The following is a 26,903-nucleotide window of genomic DNA, read 5'->3' on the forward strand; positions in this document are numbered from 1 at the left end:
GTTCAGATCATTACCTATGGAAGTGCGGATCCTAACCCCGGAGAGATTCCAGAACAAAATTTCAAGAGGCTTGAAACTAGGTCCATTGTACTCCAAAGAATTTTTTACTGTGAAGAAAGTAAATGGATCTACTGAACTTTCTCCAAAACTAGCGAATCTTTCAGAGAAATCTAATGTCAACAGCAGCTGAAAAGTATATGTAGTAAAAAGCTTAATCTATTAAAATATTTTGTATTGTTACACATTGTTTGTAGATATCAATTTTGTAATTTTTGTCTTTGTCTCTCCAGCCATGGCTGGCGAACGGCACCGACTTGTTAATAAAGTAATGTTTGTTCTGATCACAATATGGACACTTTGCCTCATAAAAATATTACACAATGCTCAGCCTTCCTTAAAGAAAGAAAGATGTTCTCAGTAAGTAAGTCGCCGTGTTTAATGAAAAGTCCGGACGTCGACATCAATAAATAAGTCACATTGGTAAATGTCAAATATTTACGTAAATATTATCTTTGATTATGTAGCAGTGGTTGGGGGCGGTGGTGAGGATGGTGCGTACGGGATGAATGTGGCCAATATTACAGTAGTAATGAATTAGTCAATTAAGACATACTCTGTTTTTGTGTTGTGTAGTACTGTTACATAATAACATGTGTTGTTTATTCGCTGGCGCAGCTGAGTTGGGTCCATATTAAGTTATTAATGCGATGTTAAAGTGATGGATCCGTTCTATTTTTACGAGGATAGTAGGCTGAGAAGAGACTGTGTAAGATAGAGTAAATGTCAAAGACATTTCATCATGCCATTCGTCAGAAGTGTTACGTCCCTTTTTTCATAACGAGATAAATATAAGTAGTACAATTTTTCCTCAGGAATTTAGACTCAAGATGATATAAGGTCTGAAACATGGGCTCTGTGCCCTACGTATTATCCAGTTTAGAAGATGTGTCATCGCTGTACGCTCCTCTCAGATCCACACAGAGAATAAAGGTAAGTTACTAACATGCGCCTTACTCACTTAGTATTAAAGATACCTTCATTGTGATATTGTGCCCGCTGACAAATTCTTATAAGCAACAGAAGTTTGTAAGTTCAGATACTTACTGTAATTTAGTTTTGTCATATCACCACGTGTTCCAGTCGTCTATTAACCAGAATTTAAGTTTTGTTTATGTCATATAACACCTTCACGACGTCCCACTTTATTTATTTCAAATTCCATGAATCAGTATAGTGATGAATCACAAGGATGTGCATCTTTATAGATATACAACAAACATTAGTGTAATGACAAGAATGTAGCAATCTGGTGATATAAGCTTAAAGGATGAACTAAAATTAAATAGATAGGGTTCACATAAACATGACTTACATCACTGAAAGTAACCTTTGATACAGAGAAAAGAAAATTAGTACATTGATCATCTTAGGCAGCAATTACAGCTAACATAATATAAACAGAGACTAGAATGTTGTTGTTATGGTCTTCAGTCCTGAGATTGGTTTGATGCAGCTCTCCATGCTACTATATCCTGTGCAAGCTTCTTCATCTCCCAGTACCTACTGCAACCTACATCCTTCTGAATCTGCTTAGTGTATTCATCTCTTGGTCTCCCTCTACGATTTTTACCCTCCACGCTGCCCTCCAATACTAAATTGGTGATCTCTTGATGCCTAAGAACATGTCCTACCAACCGATCCCTTCTTCTGGTCAAGTTGTGCCACAAACTTCTCTTCTCCCCAATCCTATTCAATACTTCCTCATTACTTATGTGATCTCCCTCTACGATTTTTACCCTCCGCACTGCCCTCCAATACTAAATTGGTGATCCATTGATGCCTCATAGCGTGTCGTACCAACCGATCCCTTCTTCTAGTCAAGTTGTGCCACAATCTCCTCTTCTCCCCAGTTCTGCTCAATACTTCCTCATTAGCTATGTGATCTACCCATCTAATCTTCGGCATTCTTCTGTAGCACCACATTTCGAAAGCTTGTATTCTCTTCTTGTCTAAACTATTTATCGTCCACGTTTCACTTCCTTACATGGCTACACTCCATACAAATACTTTCAGAAACGACTTCCTGACGCTTAAATCTATACTCCTTGTTAACAAATTTCTCTTCTTCAGAAACGGTTTCCTTGCCATTGCCAGTCTACATTTTATATCCTCTCTACTTCGACCATAATCAATTATTGTGATCGCCAAATAGCAAAACTCCTTTACTACTTGAAGTGTCTCATTTCCTAATCTAATTCCCTCAGCATCACCCGACTTAATTTGACTACATTCCATTATACTAATTTTGCTTTTGTGGATGGTAGACTTTTGTCAGGACTGGCTCTCCCAAGGCTGTCAGTAGTTCTAATGGAATGTTGTCTACTCTCGGGGCTTTGTTTCAACTCAGGTCTTTCAGTGCTCTGTCAAACTCTTCACGCAGTATCATATCTCCCATTTCATCTTCATCCTCTTCCATTTCCATAATATTGTCCTCAAGTACATCGCCCTTGTATAGACCCTCTATATACTCCTTCCACCTTTCTGCTTTCCCTTCTTTGCTTAGAAATGGGTTTCCATCTGAGCTCTTGATATTCATACAAGTGATTCTCTTTTCTCCAAAGTTCTCTTCAATTTTCCTGTAGGCAGTATCTGTCTTACCAATAGTGAGATAAGCCTCTACATCCTTACATTTGTCCTCTAGCCATCCCTGCTTAGCCATTTTGCACTTCCTGTCGATCTCATTTTTGAGACGTTTGTATTCCTTTTTGCCTGCTTCATCTACTGCATTTTTATATTTTCTCCTTTCATCAATTAAGTTCAATATTTCTTCTGTTCCCCAAGGATTTTTTCTAGCATTCGTCTTTTTACCTACTTGATCCTCTCATGCCTTCACTACTCAGAGCTACCCATGCTTCTTCTGCTGTATTTCTTTCCCCCATTTGTGTCAGTTGTTCCCTTATGCTCTCCCTGAAACTCTGTACAACCTCTGGTTTAGTCAGTTTATCCAGGTCCCATCTCCTTAAATTCCCACCTTTTTGCAGTTTCTTCACTTTTAATCTACAGTTCATAACCAATAGATTGTGGTCAGAGTCCACATCTGCCCCTGGAAATGTCTTAAAATTTAAAACCTGGTTCCTAAATCTTTGTCTTATGATTATATAATCTATCTGATACCTTCTAGTATCTCCAGGATTCTTCCATGTATACAACCTTCTTTTATGATTCTTGAATCGAGTGTTAGCTATGATTAAGTTATGCTCTGTGCAAAATTCTACCAGACAACTTCCTCTTTCATTTCTTTCCCCCCAATCCGTATTCACCTACTATGTTTCCTTCTCTCCCTTTTCCCGCTCTTGAATTCCAGTCACCCATGACTACATAAATTTTGTCCTCCCTTCACTACCTGAGTCATCCAGATTGTTGCTCCTGCAACTACTGAAAAGGCTACTGCCCCTCTTCAGGGATCACACGTTTGCTGGCCTCTCAACAAATACCCCTCTGTTGTGGTTGCGCTTATGGTACGGCCATCTGTATCTCTGAGGCACACAAGCCTCCCCACCAACGGCAAGGTCCATGGTTCATTGGGGGGGGGGGGGGGGGGGGGAGAATAGAATAGAATATAAATAGGAAATGCAATAAAAAAAATTGCAAAAGACAGTCACTGGTTGGGCCTAGTCTGCAGGTACTCACCCAGAGAGTAGAAGGACTTATCCATAAAGTAATTTGTTTATTTTAAATGTAGATGGGGAATTAACTTCTGTTGGAGTTTTGTAGCAGAATAATTAACACCTATTTGTATGATTCTTAGCTGTTTTAGATCTCTGTGTAAATCATTTTTAGACCCTGTATTGCGATCATGGTAGGCATTATTGGATGTAAAAAGTGAATCATTATGCAAGACAAAATTCATCAAAGAAAATAAGCACTGGCCTGTGGTGTATCATATTTGGAGCTTACGGAACAGGTTTCTGCCAGAATATCTTGGATGAACACCACTCATGATTCTAATTACTCTCTTTTGTGCAGTAAAGATGGGTTTGGCTACGCCAAAAAATTATACAATCTGATATGATGGAGTGAAAATAGTCGAAGTAAGCTGCTTTAGTAGCATTCATATCAACAACTGGGATAATTACACGCAGGGCTTAAGTTGCTAGACTTAATCTTTTATGAAAATCTAGAATATGCCCAGACCAGTTTAACTTGTCTTAAATTATAATGCCCAGAAACTTAGAGGTGTCACATTTTAATATATTTTGACCATCACAGTATAAGTTGATTGCTTCATTTTCTTGTTCTTTTTTTAATATTTGGTGTTAATCCATTAGACTTAAACCGGTGTACGAAATCGACAAGTTCAGCATTATATTTATTTACTAGTCCATATGCTTTCCAGCATAAGTAAACTTGCTCTCAGTGTTTGTACAGAGTGGGAGGTCATTGACAAAGATAAGAAACAGTAAAGGCCCCAAAATGGATCCTTGTGGCACTCCACATTTCAATGTGCCCGTCAGATAAGACAGGACAGCCATCAAAACCATTTAGTATCACCTTCTGCTTACTATTGTGTAGATATAATTCAATGCATCTACCAGTATTACAATTCAAACCATAAAGATTGGCCTTCTTTAAGAGAATGTTGTAGTCAACACAGGCGAAAGCCATTGACAAATCACAGAAAATTCCAATAGATGACATTTTGTTATTTAATGACTCAAGAATTTCAATTGTGAGAGAGAAAATAGCCTGACCTGTTGCTCTGCTCTTTTTGGAAGCCAAATTGATTTTTGTTGAGGATGTTGTGAGTGGTGAGGTGCTCTACAGTTCTCTTGTACGTTACTTTCTCTAATATTTTTTGAATGCAACTTAACACAGATATTGGACAGTAGTTAATTGAATTATTTTTGTCACCCTTCTTAAAAAGTGGTTTCACAATAACAATCCTCAATCTCTCTGGGAGAATACCTTGCTGCAAAGATTCATTAAAAAGGTGGCACAGGACTTGACATGTATATAATCCCTACAGTGCTTTACAACTTCCGATGAAATGTTGTCAATACCTGTGGAATTTTTGTTTTTTTAAGGACTTGATTATATTTTTGACTTAACTAGTGGTGACTGGAGCTATACAAATTTGGTCACATCTGTTGTGGTCAGCTCTTTGTATTAAATTCATGGTCATATTTAATGAACGCTAACAACCAACATGATCTGCTGCAGTTAAGAAATGATTGTTAAATGTGTTAGAAATTGCTACAGGATTATGTACCACCATGTCATTATGGCTTATCTCTGCGGTCTTATTATTAATTTTTTTTTTCGTGTTCTCTTTTTATGACATTCCAAATTGTTTTGATTTTGTTTTTAGAGTTATCAATTTCAGATGTTATATATAAGTTTTTGGATTTGTTTATCACCCACTTTAAAACTTTACAGTACAGTTTATAATAAGATCTCTTAAGGGGATCATTTGAGAATCTTAATGAGGCATGTAATTCTCTCGTAGTCTTGTAAGAAATATTAATTCCTTCTGTAATCCACGGTTTACTAGAAGCAGCCTCAGTGTTCTTCCTAATTCTTTTTGGAAAAGACATTTCAAAAAGGGAGATAAATTCATTTAAGACAATGTTAAATTTATCATTTACATCACGTATCCCACAAACTGGGTCCTAATCTATTTGCGGTAGATGGTAATTAAAGTCGAAAAGAGTTTGTGTTGATGCATCTAAAGGATTAATAGGTGTGGGAGATTTTGTTGCACAAACTGTTGTTATTAACCTTAAGCTTTGGCCATCATGACCAGAAAGGCCATCTATTACTTGGCTTATATTTGCATTGTTGACTCTATTCTTGTCAATGAAAATATTGTCTATCAGACTTTTGCAATTTTCTGTAACTCTAGTGGGGAAGTTAACCATAGCTGCCAAGTTTTCAGAATTCATTAAATGTACAAGGTCAGTCCTAGTGTTACTATTAGTTAAGAAGTTGACTTTTAAGTTTCCAGCAACTATTAACCTTTTAACTGCTCTGGACGTGTTAACGCTGCTCTGAACATGTTTACGTGCGCCACCAGTCCTTCTACCTGGTACTCTGAACGTGTCTATGCGTACACATGTTCAGAGTACCAGGTAGGAGTGGTGGCGCACTTAAACACGTCCAGAACACACAAGGACAGGTACAAAGGTGCACGCATTCACCCATCCAGAGCACACAGGGACAGGTACAAAGGGGCACGCGTAATACGTCCAAAGCAGTTACAGGGTTAAATTTCTGGATATGAGAAAAAATTTTCCCAAAAACGTTTCCAACTTATTCAGACAAATACAAACTTCTATGCTGGAGCTCTGTAAATTGTAAGCATTGTAACTGACAGGTTCTTTCTAGTTATTTAAATCCCATAGACTTCAAAATGTTGATCTGCAGAACATTTTTAAAACTTATGATTTATAAATAATTTTGCTATCAATATAAATTACAGCACCATCTTTCTCTCTGCTTGTTCTACAATAATAAGTAAGTAAATTATACCCCTCAAGTTGCAGCCTGTAAATTTTGTTTGTCATATGATGCTTATTAAGGCATAACTGGTATGTTTGCTTCCAACTGTCACTTGTACTGAATTCTACACATAGTAGTTTCCTCCCTCATACCTATCTTTATTCACTATTTGGAAGTGTGTTTTGGATCTTGCCCAATTTTTGATTTTCCTTATAACCAATAAACTCAAGGAAAAAGTCAGTGACACTAGTTGGATAAACTGTTTAATGTTGTAAGAATGTACCCAAAGACACTAATCTAACACAGCTAGTTAAACCATTAAATAAATAAAATGATGAATGCGGGTTTTACACATCTGTTGATAGACACTGGGCGGATGTATGAATATGTGTAAAAAGTTAAACTGTTTTCTAAAAATATTTACGTATTCTAATGCCACTTTCTGAATCAGAAAATAGAAAAAAACTTACATAATTAGGCCACTTATATCAGAACTGCCAGTAACAATGTGAAAGCTGTATAGATGGTTGTAAAGCAGCAATCTAATCCAAAGAGAGTTATGGCAACTTCCTAAATTGTAAGCGAACAGTCAGTAGACTCAAATCGTGCAGTAATAAGTGATATTACCAGAAAGCTCAAGTAACAACCCTGTTTCTGTCTTAGTCTTGCTAATCTGGAAGAATGTCAGTGGTACTGAGAAATTTAAGTTCCAGATATTCTATAGCTGGCTTCCCAGATTACATTATTATGAACAATTCATCACAAACTGGGACTTTCCCTAGACATTTAAATAAAGTAAAGTGATACGCCCGCTAAACCCGCTGGGCAGAACAGGTGATTAGGATTGTGGAAAGGGCCAAATGAGGTTGGGGTCAGTTTCACCTTAAAATTGTAATTTAATAACACATTTTCAACCAAAACGGCTCATAGCCAAACCTTTACAACTAAGAATTTCAAACTGCAATTCTTTCATGGCTGAAGACCTCCAAACAAGAAATCTTAAAAATCAACAAGATAAAAATGCAGTTAAAAAAGCAAATAAAAGCCCACAATGAAATTTTCAAGATTTTAAAATAAATTACCATAACATTTCAAAGGCAGAAGGAAGCAATGTTTAAGCTTGAAAGGTAATTCTAAGAATAAGGTTCCAAGGCTGAAGGCCCAAAATTAATTTTCCAAAGTTTTAAAAAAATATAACCATAAGACTTAAGTTTCAAGTAGCTGAAGCCAGACTAAAAGAAAAGGCAACACAACGGCAATAACCTTTCAGCAAATATCCACTTGCCAGAATTCAAATTTACTTACATAAAACACAGTGAAACCAAGAATTTTTTAAATCATTGGCCATGATAGATTATAAACAGACAATTAAACACTAATGAGAAAGACAGTAAAGACAATAGCACTCAGAAGCTTCCAGGGGGTCGATCTGTCCTCGTTCACTTAGGTGAGACAGGTGGTGAACCAACTACACTTGATCCTTTGGAACCCAACGAAGGGACAGCCATGGACCAACCGACAAACGACTTGCTTGCCACCAATCAGTACATGAGAATTCAAACACAAAATGTTACTTGTGTGATTATCCACAATCAAATATGTATGTGTATTAAGCTGTCAAAACTACGCACAGTGTTGGACAGCGACAACAGGTGAGGAAAGGACACTGCCTGAAATTGTTTGTGGCCAGGGAAGGTAACTGGAACACTAATGCCCACAAGGCAGAAAATTCCGCTGGTGCACTTGAATTGTAGTCAACCAATATAGTTAATTCCAGCCCATGGAGGCTAAATTTCAGCAATACAAACACTCGGTGCTGCTCACTGGAAAATCTACCAAACAGCGAACCACCGAAACGAACCATACAACATGAATGGACTTGGCTTGGTTACTTGAAACCACTACTCAACTTTGACGTCCTGGGTCGGTGAACCAAGAAGCTCGTAGCGATTGGACAGCTCCACACACGCTCCGACACTGCGCAGGGACTGGAAGTGGGCCCAGCTGACTGCATTGCGCGGAGATAACTTTCCTGGTCTGCGGCAACCAACCGACTCACCTCAGAATGCTGACAACATCTAAAATAGTTCAGTGGACATAACGCCAACAACACACACAACCCGACAAACACTTGCACAAAGACCTGAACGATACCCAACAGTGACTAAGCACACACGAAGCGCGCGGCGTACACACACACACACACACACACACACACACACACACACACACACACACACACAGAGTTGACTCATGAGCGATCGGCGAGCAAAGATGCGTCGTCCGGTAGGACGACCAACCGCCGATCCTCCACGACTGTGGCCTGGCTCAAGTGATGCATGGCGGCAATGGTCGGGCGAGCCATGTCGACACAGTCCTTGCAACTCGCTGTCTGTCAGGTCCGGACTGCATTCCGGATGCGTTCGGACTGATTGGCAGCCCAAACTCATGACCCGAACTCACTCATGACAGACAACGGCCAGGAAGTAATAGCAGTCGAGCAAAGATACTACGAGGGGGGATATATTGATACATGCTGCTAACGCCGCTCGCGGTCAGGCAAAGCAGCAACTCGGTGACAGTAGTAATTTAAATTAACATAGTGAGGTGGAAGTATGTTAAAAACAGGGTGTAAAATACATAATAGCGGTAACACGAGCACGGCTCATAAAGCTCAAGCCACTGTTCAGAAAAGGGAAGAGAAATGATTTGGCAAATGACATGCATCTTAGAGTATTATGGTCCATCTTGTTTCTGAAAAATGTTTGACAAATTGTCCAACTTGCATCTCTGATTTTTTTTACCATAATACTACACAACTTCAATAAAAAATATCTGCAAGTCTTTCTGAGTTTTAGATAAAATGCACCAGGAGTTACACTGTGGGGAGCATATCATTGATGTACACTGTAATCTGTCTAAAGCTTTTATATTAATCATCACAACACATCAATTTTCAATTTCCAAACTCTGTACTATAAGCTCAGGGGCACACCCATCATGTGGCTCATGAGTGCTCGGAAATAGAAGGGTGAAATGTAATAGTGTAAATATGCCAGTTTAAGGAAACATTGCTCTGAACATGAGGACGTTAAATGTGATACAACAAAAATCTCGATACTTGAGCCCGTTATGCAGGCTGATAGCTAGCCATACACATCATATAAAAGTCAGATTAAGCGAAGTTATGACATGGGAGGAGTGGCTGTTTGCCAGTAGCTGAAACTGGAACAGCAGCAGCAGATCTAAGAGACATTGAACTATAAAATTCTTGTTACATCTAAGGAACTTTTTATTGCATCAGCTGAACCTACCGAGAAACAGAGCAGAACACTGGCAATGTTTTTTTGCATCTGTATTAGTTTTTTTGGAATGTAAGTTGTGGTGAGTGAGTGATCTGTAATGCAGTCCAAGGTGTAGCTTAGGTAGGAAGGTGACAGTTTGGTTGTGAGTTATCAAAGCAAACGGGTATGAATGCAATATCTTCAGTTTTGCTGACATACTGATCTGTGGCATAACCTGGGCTAGGTTCGGACAAAGGGTGACAGTTTGATTGTAACCACATCTTTTGAAACCTGTCTGATCATTTCGTTGATGAAGGTAAGCAGGGGGTATAAAAATACAAGGTTTAAAGTGAAAAATTAGGAGAGAGGTTTGGTTCAGGAGAGAAATGATACTGTCAATAGATCATAACATTCAGTTTTGAAATTCTGATATGCAATGTGCATTACTTCAACAGTACCAGTGAGTGTATTTAGATACAGGAAGTACGAGGGCTATCCACAAAATACATTACGTTTTGGAATTAAAAATAAATAAAGTATTGGAATTTTTTTTATTATATATAGATGAAAGCCACACTTAAATACTACTTTTCTACATAGTTGCCATTTAAATTGAGGCACTTATCGTAGCGATGGACGAGCTTGGAAATTCCTTTGTCGTAAAATTCGGCTGCCTGCGCCTTCAACCACGTGGTTACCTCTTCTTGAAGCTGTGCGTCATCAAAATGCTGCATAGCCAACCACTTCTTCATTGCTGGGAGTAAGTGGAAGTCGCTCGGTGCCAGGTCGGGACTGTACGGCGGATGAGGAAACAACTCCCACTTAAAAGATTCGAGAACTTCACGAATGGCATTTGCCGTGTGGGCCCGGGCGCTGTCGTGAATCAGCAAGATCTTTGAGCCCAACTTTCCCCTGCGCTTGTTTTGTATTGCTCTTCTGAGGTTGTGCAGAGTTTGGCAGTACCTTTGAGACTTTATTGTAGTGCCTCTTTCCAGCAAATCCACAAAAATCGCACCTTTTCTGTCCCAAAAGACAGTCGCCATCACCTTCCTTGCCGACATTGTCTGCATGCATTTCTTGGGTTTTTGGGGGGAATTTGTGTGCCCCCACTGCATTGACTGCAATTTTGTCTCGCAGTTCACATGCTTAACCCATGTTTCATCACCAGTAACGATGCGATCGAGTAATGAGTCGCCATCTTTCTCGTAAGCATCTGAAAACGTTAACGCTGCAGCCAATTGCTGATTTTTGTGAATCTCTGTCAAGATTTTTGGTATCCATCGTGCACAAAACTTGTGGTAACCAAGCTTTTCGGTAATGATTTTGTGCACCAAACTTCGTGAAATTTGTGGAAAACTCATAGAGAGTTCAGTTATTGTGAAATTACGGTTTTCACGGACCACGGCATCAACTTTTTCGACAAGTTCGTCAGTCACTATGCTGGGTCTTCCACTTCGCTCTTCCTTGTGAACGTTAGTTTGGCCATTTTTAAATTTTATGACCCATTGACACACTCAGCCTTCAGTGATTATGTTGTCCCCATACACTTCACAAAGCTGCCCATAGATTTCTATTGGTGTACAGTTTTTTGCAGTCAGAAACCTTATTACAGCACACACTCCACAATTCGCAGCATTTTCAATTAACGCTGACATTTCAAACTGTCACAGTAACTCAACGGAGTACAGCACGAACCTCTCACTAGCACGGCAGGATGCTGACTGAGCGGCGGAATGCCATGACACCAAGATGGTCGCGCTAGACCCGCCCCTAACGGACACAAATGAAAATGTAATGCACTTTGTGGATAGCCCTCGTATGTCCTACAGCACACATACAGCTGTTATGGGTGAAGCAGTTTGGAAGTGGTGAGCAAAAAATCAGTTAACAACGTGGTAGCACATTGGTAGACTGACAGTTTCATCAACACAACAACAATGTAAGAAAAGATAGCTTGCTACTTACCATGAAGAAGACATATAAAGTTGCAGACAGGCACAATTAAAAGACACTTACATAAAGCTTCGGCCACAGTCTTCATCAGCAAAAGAGAAACACATACACATGAGTGTGCGACCACCAACTCCACCATCTCAGGCCAGAGTGCATCTATTACGTGGGATGCAAGCAGCAGTCTGGCGAGGCAGGAAAGGGATAGTAGTGTACGGGAGAGGAGAGAGATTAATTCTGTCTGGCAGGGTGTGCAGGGACAAGAATGCCAACAGGTACAGTGTCAGGAGGTTGTGGGGCAGGGAATTGGGGGGAAAAAAGAAGAGTGGTGAAAGACGGGTGGGTGTGTTGAAGAGGGCAGCAAACGGAGAAGGTGGGAGACGAGAATGGGGATCATATGATAGGGTAGTAAGGGTGGAAACTGTTGGCTGGACGGCGTAGGGACAGTATGTTAGTCTAGGTTGAGGCCGGGCTAATTGCATGAGTGGAGAATATGTTGTAAGGATAACTCCCATATGCGCTGTTGAGAAAAGCTGGTGGTGGAGGGGAGGATCCAGATGGCGCACATAGTGAAGTTGCCATTGAAATCAAATTTGTTATGTTCCGCTGTATGTTGTGCCACAGGGTGGTCTACATTGCTCTTGGCCACAGTTTGGTGGTGGCCATTCATACTGGTGGACAGCTGGTTGATAGTCATACCAATATGAAAAGCTGTGCAATGATTGCAGAAGAGCCAGTAAATGACATGGCTTCTTTCACAGGTGGCCTGGCCCCTGATGGGGTTGGATAAACCTGTCACAGGAATAGGAAATGATGGGTGGGTGGATTGAGCAGGTCTTGCACCTGGATCTTCTACAGGGATACAGTCGTGTCAAGGGGTTGGGATTGAGAGTGGCAGAGGGGTTGGACCGGGATGTTGCGGAGCTTGAGTGGGCGATGGAAGACCACTTTAGGAGGGGTGGGAAGTATCTTTAGTATTTGAGGGCATGATGATACGTAATCAAAGTCCTGGCGAAGGATATGGTTCAGTTGTTCCAACCCCAAGGTGGTACTGGGTGATGAAGGAGGCACTCCTTTGTGGCTGTTTTCTGGGGATAGTGAGAGGATTGGGTGTGTGAGGGGGGAAAAGGCACAGGAGATCTGTTTTCGAACATGTCTGGGGGATAGTGCCTGCCTCTGGATGTCATTGCAGGTTCACTGTCCCTGGGTGTCCAGGCTGTATGGGAGGGTTTTTTTTTTGTGTGGAAGGCCTTCAGGGAAAAGAGAAGCAGCTGTATGAATATCAAGACCTCAGATGGTAAACCAATCCTAAGCAAAGAAGGGAAAGGTGGAAGGTCTGTACAAGGAAGATGAACTTGAAGGCAATATTATAGAAAGGGAAGTGGACTTAGATGAAGATGACATGGGAGATATGATGCTTTGTGAAGAAGTTGACAGAGCTGTCAAAGATCTAAGCCGAAAAAAGGCCCCTGGAGTAGATATTATTCCTTCAGAACTGCTGATTGCCTTGGGAGAGCCAGCCATGACAGGACTCTTCCATCTGGTGTGCAAAATGGATGAGACTTACAGAAGAATGTAGTAATTTCAATTCCGAAGAGAGCAGTTGCTAACAGTTGTGAAAATTACCAAACTATTAGTTTAATGAGTGTTCATTTGCAAATACTAACATGAATTCTTTACAGAAGAGTGGAAAAATTGGTTGAAGCCGACCTCAGGGAAGATCAGTTTGGATTCTGGAGAAATGTAGGAACATGTGAGACAATAATGACCCTATGACTTATTTTAGAAGATAGGTTAAGGAAAGGCAAAACTACATTCATAGACTTAGAGAAAGCTTTTTTCAATGTTGACTGGAACACACTCTTTGAAATTCTGAGGGTGGCAGGGATGAAAGGCTATCTACAACTTGTACAGAAACCAGACAGCAATCATGAGTTAAGGGGTATGACAGGGAGGCAGTGGTTAAAGAAGGAGTGAGACAGAGTTGTAGCCTATCCCTGATGGCTTACAATATGTGCATTGAGCAAGCAGTAAAGGAAACCAAAGAAAAATTTGATGTTGAAATTGAAGTTCAGGTATAGGAAATAATTACTTTGAGGTTTGCCGATGGCATTGTATTTCTGTCAAAGACAGCAAAGGACTTGGAAGGGCAGTAGAATGGAGTGGGCAGTGTATTAAAAGGAGGAACAAAACCTAACAAGGATAATGGAATGTAGTCGAATTAAATCAGGTGATGCTTAGAGGATCACATTAGGAAATGAGACGCTTAAAGTAGTAGATGAGTTTTGCTATTTGGGCAGTAAAATAACTGATAACGGCCAAAGTGCAGAGTGTATAAAATGTAGGCTGGCAGTGGCAAGAAAATCATTTCTAAAGAAGGGAAATTTGTTAATATCAAATGTAAATATAATTGTCTGGAAATCATTTCAGAGGTGTTTGTACAGTGTGTAACCATGTATGGAAGTGGAACACGGATGATAAGCAGTTTAGACAAGAAGAGAATAGAAGCTTTTGAAATGTGCTACAGAAGAATGGTGAAGATTAGATGGGTCAATCGTGTAACTAATGAGGAAGTCCTGAACAGAATTGAAGAGAGAAGAAATTTGTAGCACAGCTTGACCTAAAGGAGGGATTGGGTTCATTGGACACTTTCTGGGACGTCAAGGGATCACCAATTTAGTATTGGAGCGGAAATATGTGTGTGTGTGTGTGTGTGTGTGTGTGTGTGTGTGTGTGTGTGTGTGGTGGGGAGGGGGGGGGGGGTTAAAAATCTTAGAGGGAGACTAAGAGACAAATACAGCAAGTAGATGGAGAAGGATGTAGGTGGCATTAGTTATTTGGAGATCAAGAGGCTTGCACAGGATAGAGTAGCATGGAGAGCTGCATCAAAACAGTCTTTGGACTGAAGACAACAACAACAGTAAATTCAAGTGCGAGGAGCATTCCACAGACCTGCTGAAGTGCCTAAACAAATCTTTATTTGCGAAGTGAGTGTTGTCATAATTAAGCTAGCATACTTTGCTTACTCTCGTTCTATAATGTCATACGGGATTATATTTATACAATTACACATGTAGCAACTATCTGTATCGCTTTATATTATTTTTTAAGAAACCATTTTTGTTTCACCAGCAAAATTTCACTAAATGGAGTTAAAATGTTTTCATTGCCCATCATCAGTATCTTGTTAATAATATCAAATAATGTGAGTAACATACATAGTCTGACCTCTGTACAAATTCGGTACTGTAATGAGACCATTTTGAGTGAGTTTTCTGCCGGCCGCGGTGGTCTAGCGGTTCTGGCGCTGCAGTCCGGAACCGCGGGACTGCTATGGTCGCAGGTTCGAATCCTGCCTCGGGCATGGGTGTGTATGATGTCCTTAGGTTAGTTAGGTTTAAGTAGTTCTAAGTTCTAGGGGACTTATGACCTAAGATGTTGAGTCCCATAGTGCTCAGAGCCATTTGAACCATTTTTGAGTGAGTTTTCTAACCTGATTTTCTTTTTCATGATCCATGACAACAATAGCCAAAGAATTATCTTGTGTACCTTAGTTTATTGAACATTTACGTATTTTGTAACAAGTTAGTTATTACCGATTAAATGAAAAGATGTGGAGGACCATTTCACTTGGGATCTGTAAAAGGTACATTTGCACATCTACTTTTCTTTGCAAATATTTATCATTTGTTCTTTCTGATATGTTTTACATCCTGGAGGATTTCTTCACTATGGGTCTGTTGGAATGAAAAGTACCTAATCCATTAAAAAACATCTTGTTTTTCAGAAGTGCTCATCTTGCTATCGCCAATCAGCATTTTATAACTTCCCTACTTTGATCAACATAAATCACTTTGCTGCTCAAATAGCAAAACTCTTCTACTACTATTAGTATTTCGTTTCCTAACCTGACTCCCTCAGCATTGCCTGATATAATTCAACTACATTCCATTGTCCTTGTTTTATTTTTATTGATGTTCATCTTATATCCTTCTTTCAAGACACTGTCCATTTTGTTCAACTACTGTTCCAGGTCTTTTGCTGTCTCTGACAGAATTACAATGTCTTCGGCAAACTTCAGTTTTTCCCCCCCTTATCTGTGAACTGTAATTCTCATTCCAAATTTGGCTTAGTTTTATCCACAGATTGCTCAATGTACAGATTGAATAATGTTAGGAATAGACTACAACCCTGCCTCACTCCCCTTTCAGCCCTTGCTTTCCTTTCATTTCCTTTGACTCGTATAACTGCAGCTTGGTTTATGTACGAGTTGTAAAAAACCTTAAAGTCCCTGTATTTTATTCCCTGTACCTTCAAAATTTCAAATAGAGTAGTCAAGACAACATCGTAAAAAGCTTTCTCTGAATCTGCAAATACCATAACTATAGGTTTGACTTTTCTGAATCTGTCTTCCAAGATGAGTCATAGTCCGTATCGCCTCACATGTTCCTGCATATCTCTGGAATCCAAATTGATCTTCCCCAAGGCTGGACTTTGCTGATTTTTCCATCCTTCTGTAAATTATATTTGTCAGTATTTTGTAACCATGACTTGTTAAACTGATGGTTCGGTAGTATTCACTTGTCAGCACTTGCCTTCTCTGAAAATGGAATTGCTACGAGCTTCCCAAAGTCTAAGGATATTTCGCCAGTCTTATACAGGGTGATTCACGAAGATATGCAAATATTTTAATATGTTATTGTACAAGTAAAATGAAAGAATAAAGTTCATATAAACATAGGTCTGTAAATGGTCAGCTATGAAGTTACAGCTAATAAAAGATTTCGCCTGAAATTCAGCAACTTTGCTAATATAAAGCCATCACAAAACTGTACAAAATTAAAGTAAAGCACGATTTCCATTTACTTTGTTGTTATTGATCTCGTGAACCTAATAAAACACATCCCAGATATGTATCTGCGGTAGTTTTCCGAAACATCCAGAGAAGCAAAGACGTAATTTTGTAAAATTTTTAATTTATTAACTATGTGGTGCAATTTGTTTTTTAATTGCCAGACAATTGCACAAACGACTGAAACAACCCTCTAATGGTTGCCAACAATGACATAAACATTTCTACATTCTTAATGGAAAGTAAACAAATTTACTAGTATAATAATATTTGCTTCTCTGGATGTTCTGGAAAACTACTGCAGATACACATTTGGGACATGTTTTATTAGATTCACCAGATCAAGAACAGCAAAATAAATGGAAATCGTGCTTTACTTTAACTTCGCGCGGTTTTGTGATGGCTTTATATTAGCGAAGTTGCTAAATTTCAGGCAAAAGCTTTTATTGCCTGTAACTCCGTAACCAAACATTCATGAACCTATGTTTATATGAACTTGTTTCTTTAGTTTTACTTGTAGAATAATATATTAAAATATTTGCTTATCTTCGTGAATCATCCTGTATATCTTGCACACCAGTTGGAATAATTTTGTCCTGGTTGACTCTTACAAGGTTCTCAGTAATTCGTGACAGAATGTTTTCTACTCTGGGGGCCTTCTCTCCACTTACAGTCTTCAGTGCTCTGTCATGTTCTTCTTGCAGTATCATATGTTCCATCTTATCTTCACCTACTTCCTCTCCTTTTCTATAATATAGTCCTCAAGTGTTTTGCCCTTATATAGACCCTTTAAATATTCCTCCCACCTTTCAATTTTTCTTACTTTGCTTGACACTGGCTTGTCATCTGAGCTTTGATATTCATGCGGTTGCTTCTTATTTCTCCAAAGATCTCTTTAATTTTTGTATAGATGATATATTTCATCCCCCTAGTTATGTATGCTTGTACAACTTTACATTTGTTCTATAGGCATTCCTGCTTGGCCATGTAGCATTTTATGTCATTCTCATTTTTTAGATGTCTGTGTTCACTTTTGTTTGCATCATTTGGTGTGTGTATATATTTCTCCTTGTGTCAATTAAGTTCAATATCTTCTGTCTTACCTAGGGATTTCCACTAGGCTTTGTCTTTTTACCTATGTGACCCTCTACTGCCTTCCCTATTTCCTCTCTCAAAGCTACCCATTCATCTTTCATTGTATTCCTTTCCTGTATTGCAATCCAACATTGCCCCCAACTTTGGTCCATTTGAAACTCTCAAAACCTGTTTTCTTAGCTATGTCCTGCTCCCATCGCCATAAGTTCTTACCTCTCTTCAATTTCTTCAGTTGTAGTCTGCATTTCATAACCAGTAAATTATGATCAGAGCCCACATCCACCAGTGGAAATGTTTTGCAGTTTAAATCTGGTTTTGAAATTTGCCTTACCATTATGTAATTTATTTTAAAGCTTCCAATGCCACCCGGTCTCTTCCACATGTATAGTCTTCTTTCATGATTCTTAAACAAAGTGTTAGCTATGATTAAATTAGGCTCTATGCAAAAGTCTGCAAGGTGGTTTCCTCTTTCATGTGATTTCCTCTTTCACTCCTTTCCCCTGTTCCATATTCACCTACTATTTTTGCTTCTCTTCCTTTTCCTACTTTCAAATTCCAGTCCCCCATCACAATTAAATTTTCATCTCCCTCAACTATCTAAATCATTTCTTTTATCTTATCCTACATGTCTTCAATCTCTTCATCTTCTGCAAATGTAGTCGGTCTATAAACTTGAACTACTGTTGTAGGTGTTGGCTTTCTTGTCCATCTCGGCTATGGTAACATGTTCAGTATACTATTCTCATTCATTGTGGAGCAGATTGTCAGGGAAGTAAATTAATTAAAACTTAGAGCAAAACTGTAGCACAGTTTTAACATACTGACATATGCAGATGATGCCGTAATCTTAGGAGAAAATGAAGAATATTGTGTAACAGCTTACTTGGAACAGGAATATAAATAAATACCAGTAAAATCAAATACTTCATTGTCTCATGGCTAACTAAAGCAGATCATATCTTTAAAACTGGTGCGAAGGAAATTGAAATAGTAACTGGGTGCACCCAGAACTGCAGTACCAGCACAGCAAGGCCACATTAACTAATGCTGTAACACCAGATTAGTCAATTACCAGACTATTTTCCCTGTACATCTGAAAAGGCTACTGCCCCTCTATAGGAACCAAGGGTTAGTCTGTCCTCTCTACAGATACCTCCCCATTTTGGTGGCACCTATGGTACAGCTGTCTGTATTCGTGAGGCATGCAAACCAGCATACCTTGGCAAGGTCTGTGGTTTATGAAAGGGAGGAGGGCCGGGGGGGGGGGGGGGGGGGGCTGATGTTTTCAGTGCCTATCTCTGATATCATCTCAAACCTCCAGTTTCAATGACTACTCTACCTTCTTTCATTTTCTCATAGAGTTATATCAGATTTCTGCTTTTACCTTACATTATTGAACTTCTGTTGGTTATTATTACTGCTATAGAACCGGAATCTGTCTGTTACGATTTCTCATTATTAGCCGCCAGCTCATTGGTTTTATGTAGTGTTCCTTATGAAGTTTGGAACTGCTTTTTATTTGCTCCAGTTTAGGAAGATAGTAAAAATACTGGCCTCTTACTAAACTGAAGTGGGTGTCAGATTGGTACCATGCTTTCTGAAATAGGTTTTGTGTAATTTATGTATGCACTTAAATTAACCATCTGTATTGTTTCTTCAGTGGGCAACAATGACTTCCTTACCTCATCTTGAGATGCTGGGTCTGCTGCAGAACTTTTTAATATCCCAAATATTCTACAAATGAAGATGTAACACATTGTAAATTGTGATTAGACTACAAAGATCCTGAGTTTGGTTCCCAGTCAGCTCTAGAATTTTGCTGTCAGCAGTTAATCTCCGACAATTGTTTGTTAAAGTGAAAGTTACCAAGTTGCACTGTGATTTATAGTTCACAATAAATTGTAGGTGCCATAGAATTTATTGAAGTCTTTTTAAATCTCTGATAGGAATAAGGGTACACAATTTCCAACAGGATCATACCCAGTAAAGCACTGTGATGCTCAAACCAACCTTGGGCTTCTTGTGGACAGCTTTACCACTTTTTTACTACATTGTTAGATGGAGAGATCTTTCGAGTGCTGGTGTTGAAAGTATACGAAGTTGACTCTGACATAGAACATTCCTGTATATCATTCTTTGAAATTTTGCATCATTTTTCAAAGTGATTAATTTAGTTGGCCAGATGATATTGATATTGCACTGATTACTGCCAAGCGATTGGCAGCTGCTGTGAATCAGTGAGTTGGAAGAGGATCTGAGAGTCTTGTACCTGTGATACCTGTACCAGAGATACCTCAGGTGCTATCCTCTCCTGTGGATCCTGGCTCCTCTGCAGAAAGTACAAGATCTGTCATTATCTGTTCACTTGACTGCAAGTGATGTGTCAATGGTAGATTTAGGTGTCCTGTCCAGGGTGGTTTCGGGTGTTGTACCAATCCCTCTAACCAACAAGTTCGAGGTGCTGCCTTTCACTGATACTGAAATAGTCAGTGGGACTCAAGTCACCTGTTTTGGGAAATCTGTTTTGTCTGGTGTTAGGAGGCAAATGCAAAAGGATAGGGGTTTATTAACTGTCAGCGGTCCAAATGTATGGTGAATGATGGTACCCCTTAGCAGCAGGGGATAGGAAGGTACACCAGGTGCACTAAGTGTGTATGCCTCGAGCTTTATTCAACGTTTTGAAGAGGCTATTACAGTAGCTATTGAGGGAACAGAGTGCAACCAACTGCAGATTGTGGTACACATTGGAACAGATGATGCTTGTCATCTGGGCTCCGAGGTCATTCATGGGTCATCCCGGCGTCTGTCATCGAAGGTTAAGAAGACCAGTCTGAGCGTGAAGTTTCAACGAAACTCACAATTTGCAGCATGGTCCCCAGAACTGATTGTGGCCCTTCAGTTCTGAGTCAAATGGAAGAACTGAACCAGAGATTTCGAAAGTTCTGGGACAAGCTAAGCTGCAACATCCTGTATTTGCACTATAGGGTTGAGAACCGTAGGGGTCCCCTTAAATAGGTCAGGTGGGCACTACACATAAGAGGCTGTTGCTCCGGTAGCCAACTCTGTGTGGGGTGCACACAAGATTTTTTTTGATCAGGTGACTCTCCAGCAAATCCAGATAATAATAGTGGTGGAAAAATCAGAAGTATCAAAGATAGAAAGAAATGCCTCATGCAGGTGAGAATATTAAAATCGTAATGTTTAACTGCCAAAACATTGGCAACAAAGTGCCAGAGTTTGAGGTGCTCATGAAATGTAGTGAAGCTCATATAATATTAGGTATAGAAAGCTGGTTGAAACCTGAAATTGATAACAGTGAGATTTTTGTTGAAAATCTGAGTGTTTATTAAAGGACAGGGAAATAGGAAACAGAGTTGGTGTATTTGTCGCAGCAGGCAGGAAACTCAAATCCACCGAGATAGAAATTGAAGCTGCATGTGAGATTGATTGGGCAAGACTCAATATCGGGTGTAGGCATAATATGTTACTTGGGTCTTTCCGTCACCCACTAGACTCATCTCCTGATGTAACCGAAAACTTTACAGAAAACCTCTGTTCACTTATATGCAAGTTTCCCAATCATAATGTAATCATCGGGGAAGACTTTAATCATCCAACAATCAATTTGGGAAAATTACAGTTTTGTAATGGTGGGCATGATAAGACATCCTGTGAACCATTATTAAATGCCTTCTCTGAAAACTACTTAGAACAGATAGTTAGGAACCCAACTCACAAGGGAAATGTATTGGATTTAATGGCAACAAATATACATGACCTGACCTTGAGGATGTCCACATCGAAACTGGTATCAGTGACTATAGTGTGGTTGTGGCAACAGTGATTACCAAAATATAAAGGACAACTAAACCAAGCTGAAAGACATACATGTTCAGTAACCTAGATAAAAAAATCAGTAGTTTCATATCCAATGAGGAACTTGAAACTTTCAGCACAGGGCAGGAGCTTGTAGAGAAACAGTAGCTGAAGTTTAAAAGACTAATTAACAATGCACTGGATAGATATTTACCCAGTAGAACAGTTCATGATGGGAAGGAACCTCTATGGTATACAGTCATTCTAAAGAAACAAAGATTACTGCATAGTAGATGTAAAACAAAGGATAAGATTATAGCTAGAGAGATGCTGAATGAAATGCATTTGGCTGTATGATGCTTTCAGTGACTACCATAGCAGAATATTGTCAAATTCTGGTCATATGTAAATGTGGCACCAAAGTTAGTGTCCAGTCACTATCGAATGACACGGGAACTAAAGTTGATGGCAGCAAAGCAAAAGCTGAAAGGCTTAACTTTGTTTTCAAATGTTCCTTTACAAAGGAAAACCCATGAGAATTGCCCCAATTTAATTGTCGTACCTCTGGAAAGATGAATGTGTCAGTGTTGCTGAAAAAAACCATTAAAATTGAACAAAGTTCCAGGCCTCCAATGGCATTCCTGTTAGATTCTATACTGAATCTGCAGCTCAGTTAGCCCCTCTTCTATCTTTAATCTGCCATAGATCCCTTGAACAAACAACTATCCCAGTTCTTAAAAAAAAGGCATAGCTCACACCCCTCTACAAGAAGTGTAGTAAGTAGAAGTGACCCACAAAATTACCGTCAGTTATCCTTTATATCGATTTGTTGTAGAATCTTATAACATATTCTGAGCTCAAACATAATGATGTATCTTGAACAGAATGACCTTCTCAATGCCAACCAGCGTGGATTTCGAAAACATCGATCTTGTGGAACCCAACTCGGACTTTTCTCACATGACGTGCTGAAAGCTTTGGATCATGGCAACCGGTTAGATGCAGCATTTCTCGCTCTCTGAAAAGCATTCATCTCAGTATGATACCTATGTTTATTGTCAGAAGTACAATCATATAGAAAATAAAGTGAAATTTGTGACTGGATTGAGGACTTGTTGTTTGGGAGGACACCGACATGTTATCTTGGATGGAGAGTCATCAGATGTAGAGATAACTTTGGGTGTGCCCCATGGAAGTATGTTGGGATGTTTGCTGGTCATGTTGTATATTAGTGACCTTGCAGACAATATTAATAGTAAATCAGGTTTACTGTAGATGACGCAGTTATCTGTACAGTGAAGTACTGTCTGAGAGAAGCTGTGTAAATATTCAGTGAAATCTTAAGATTTCAGTGTGATGCAGGTACTGGAACTTGCCCTAAATGTTCATAAATATAAAATTCTGCACATCACAAAAGGAAAAAAATTAGTATTCTGTGACTGTAATGTCAATGAGTCACTGTTGGAATGAGCCGACTCATACAAATACATGAGTACACTTCATAGGGATGAAACACTTCATAGGGATGAAATGGAGTGATCACATATGTTCGGTTGTGGGTAAATCAGGTGGTAGACTTTGGTCTATTGGTAGAATACTGGGGAAGTGTAATCAGTCTATAGAATGATTGCTTACAAATCACTTGTGCAGCTGGTTCTTGTGTATGGGATCTGTATCAAATAGGACTGACAGCTGATGTTGAACATATGCAGAGAAGGGCACAGCAATGGTCACTGGCTTGTTTAAACTGTGGGAGAGTGTCACAGAGATACTGAAGGAACTGAATTGGAAGATTCTTGAGGATGGACATAAACTATCCTGAGAAAATGTATTAACAAAATTTCAAGGACCAGCTTTAAATGATTACTCTAGGCATATACTAGAACCTCCTACTTATTACACATGTAGGGATCATGAGGACAAGATTGGAATAATTACTGCATGCACACAGAGGCATTCAATTAATCATTCTTCCCGTGCTCCATATGTGAATGGAACAGGAAGAAACCCTAATAACTGGTACAGTGGGATGTACCCTCTACTTTGCTCCTCACGGTGTTTGCAGAATACTGATGTGGATGTGGATGTAGATGTAGCTGTAGCTGTGGCTATAAACCCCCCCCCCCTTATACACACACACACACACACACACACACACACACACACACACACACACACACACACACACAAAACAAAGTGAATCGTGAGCAGAAATTTTGATCCTGTCAAGGCCACCCATCAGGTTTGATCCTGTCAAGGCCACCCATCAGGTTTGACCCAAGACATATTTACAAGTCATCATAAATCACATGTGGAAATCCAGTATGTGTAAGATACACATTGTAACAAGAATTGTAGTTGTCATCATGACATCATATTTATTGGCTTTGCCAACTCGTAACTAAATTGTCAACTTCCAATCTAATCTAAGACATTGAGTTGTGCTGCAGATTAGTTTGTCACAACAGTCTATATTGCAAAAAAAATTAAGACCACAATAAATTTTTCAGTGTTCTTTTTTTTCCCTCTGTTTATGCATGTACGAAGCTGCACAACTCATTATTATTACATCTGGTGTCTGTAAGTTCAACCGAACCACACAAGCTCTTTGCGTGTCACAAATAAGTATGGAGTTCTCAGTCACTACTGATTTATATTGTGTAAAACTGGAAATTACTTAATTTTAATGGGAAAATAAAAAAAAATACATTATGTATACATAATTTAACAGGTTTTATAAATGTTGTATGCTTATTATTAAAAACAAAATAAGGTTACCACAGCTACTTCTTTTTCAGTACACCTGCTTCACTGTCTCAAAAAGTTTTCTAATATTTGGTGCCACAAGTGGAGGCCTCTATGTGTTCCGCAGAGAATCGTGTGTCTTTCTACAGTTGATTCCTAACAAGGTAAATATATAAAAAATAATTGAGATGTAAACATACTTTTAATGTATATGTGGTAACTTCATGTGGTATTTGTTCTGCACATGCACAAATTTTGAATTCAGTTACAGATTTCACAACTTGTACTTTACAATCAAAATTTAACTGGCAGTTTTCTTTCTCTCTCCCTGTGGCTGTGGCCTATATACCTATGCTGGATCATCAATGCCTGTAGAAAATACTAATTCATTGGAAAATATTACATCTGTCAATCACAATAGATATTTTCCTCCACAAATACTAATTGGTAGAGTCAGTGATCATCGTGGAACTTCCCCTAGGTGGCTGCACATGTACTTTGTGCTCAAGTCTTGTGAAACTTGTACCCAACCATATCAACTGACATGAGAAATGCCATAATATGTTCACGTTAAATTTAACTGGGTATGGATACCATTCCGATATTCTTCTGAAGATTGTGTGGCAGCTTTGCCACAGAAATGCATGAATGGAACAGAGCTGCTTACAGCTAGCACAAGCTCATTGCATCAGGTATTTGTTGGCATGCACATTTACCGATAACCAAAGTCCTGACAACGGTGTGATGTGCATGGGTGTAGTAGGTCTGCATAAAGCAGCAGGCAGTGCGAGCTGAGCCACCATACAGTGCAGATGCATTTTTTTTTCCTGCACAATTCTGCAGACTAAGTCTGTCAAGCCCAATGCGAGCCGTGCATCGAGTTGGTTTGATGATCTCCATTATTTTCTGCTTGCATTTCATTGCATCAGCAAAGTATATGGCACCCTGCAATCATGGAAATAGCTTGCTTTGTTCCGGACACAGGTCTATTGTTCTCTCTCTGTCATGGGATCGGTTGACGCACTGGGCACTGAGGAGTGTACACCCTCCAGGGCAGTGTTCGAGTGGAATTATCGTGCAAACACCTTTACCACTTTTGCCAATTAGTAGTCATTGTAAATATATCATGTGTCAGTTGTTCATTTACTCTTTTGTGTAGAATAAATATACTTATGGCAAATATGTACTTTATCAAGTCCCATCACTATAGCCTATGTCCTAAACATAGTGTGTGGGTGCAACATTAGAGCAAACTCACTGCATGACTTGCATGTAAGCAGTGGTGCCCATAAGTTACAGACTTCACTGCCCAAGTTTTTGCTTTCATTCTGTTGTGTCCGCTTCAAATGGCCAAGCTACATCATAATAACATCCCACCATGCGGCACAGCCTGCCTGCAACCCAGGCATTTAACGGGTTACAACCTGGGACCTCATCACCATTTGATGTAGGTGCCTTGTCTCCAGCAGGCCACATAATCAGCACATCGGCTCCACTGGAGCTCCAGACACCAACTACCACATGGCTGGCTGCTTGTCCATTGCAGCTCCTGGACTCGTGTTTACTTCCCTGTGTCTGTACGGTATCTGGTGTCTAAGCAGGATAAACTTCCACACTGTTTTTTTTGTTCTTTGCCATCAAGCTCTGGGCATCGCACTCTGTGCCGCTGGGCTTGTCCTTTGCAGTTCCAGGACCCAAGTTCAAGTCGTGATGAGATCAGTGTTGCAAGAGAGTAGACACTTCGCTTAAACTATGTGGTTCCACTATGGTGAAGCATTGAGGCCAGTTTGAATCCCACACCATGCTTCTGTGTCTGTGTGTGTCAGTGAACTCTGAACAGTGCAGCCCATGAATGCTTTATTTCATTACCTTTTATCATCAGTGCTTTTCTAGGTGGCCTTTTTTACTCACAGCCGTGAGGTCAGCTACACGTTACTACAAGCAGTTTGCGGCTAGCACTGCGTGCCACTACTGTCACTAGCCAGCTGCAGGACGACACACCTACTGTGCGCCTGTTCAGTCACCGGTGGCTCACCGTCATGGTGTTTGCACTGACATCACGATGATGTGCGTGAAACCCAAACATCTGTCTACAAGCCATATGCAGGCTGGATGCCTGTGCCTTGTTACAGCTCCATAGCTCTGCTCTCCAAAGGGCGATCTATGTGCAACCATGTTGCAGAAACGTGTCAACATGCCAGAGCTGTTCACAGCCGGCACAAGTTAGCTGTGTCAGGTATCCATCAGCACGCACACTTACCAATAGGCAAAATTCTGACAGCAGTGTGGTGTCAAGGGTGCAAGTCAGCAGAAAGCAACAGGCAGTGTGAGCTGTGCCACTGTACAGTGCAGATGGACCACAAATCGAGTCCAATGCGAGGGCTCTGCTAGCATGTATTGAAGTTAGCTTGGTGCTCTCTGTTTTCGCTTTCATTTTATCATGTCCATGAAGTACACAGCACCTCGCAATGGCGAAGAAAGTTTGATTCGTTCTGGTCCACGTCACTGAGAAGTGTGTACCGTTCAGGTCAGTGTTTGAGTGGACCTATCATGGTCATGAGGCCATCAGTGTCATGATCGCAAGTTAGTAGTCATTGTGAACATTTCACATGTCAGTTGTTCATTTACTCTTTTGTGTAGAATAAATATATTTACTGCAGATG

At 39.8% G+C, this 26,903-nt stretch overlaps 1 protein-coding gene across 3 annotated transcripts in view; it reads left to right on the top strand.

Moving 5' to 3' along the window:
- Positions 1–363: 363 nt before the first annotated feature.
- Positions 364–26,903, top strand: part of LOC126095327 (Hermansky-Pudlak syndrome 5 protein homolog) — a 100,021-nt gene continuing 73,481 nt past the window's right edge. The window contains exons 1-3 of one of the 3 annotated variants that reach the window (XM_049910134.1): positions 364–480; positions 873–990; positions 24,294–24,404. In XM_049910134.1, the coding sequence (XP_049766091.1) occupies positions 907–990; positions 24,294–24,404 (195 nt within the window). In that variant the 5' untranslated portion in view covers positions 364–480; positions 873–906. Of the gene's footprint in view, positions 481–540; positions 777–872; positions 991–24,293; positions 24,405–26,903 lie in introns of those variants that run through there. The other 2 variants (XM_049910132.1, XM_049910133.1) reach the window with 2 other exon arrangements.

This window comes from Schistocerca cancellata, chromosome 8, assembly GCF_023864275.1.
Source record: "Schistocerca cancellata isolate TAMUIC-IGC-003103 chromosome 8, iqSchCanc2.1, whole genome shotgun sequence".
NCBI classification, from domain to species: domain Eukaryota; kingdom Metazoa; phylum Arthropoda; class Insecta; order Orthoptera; family Acrididae; genus Schistocerca; species Schistocerca cancellata.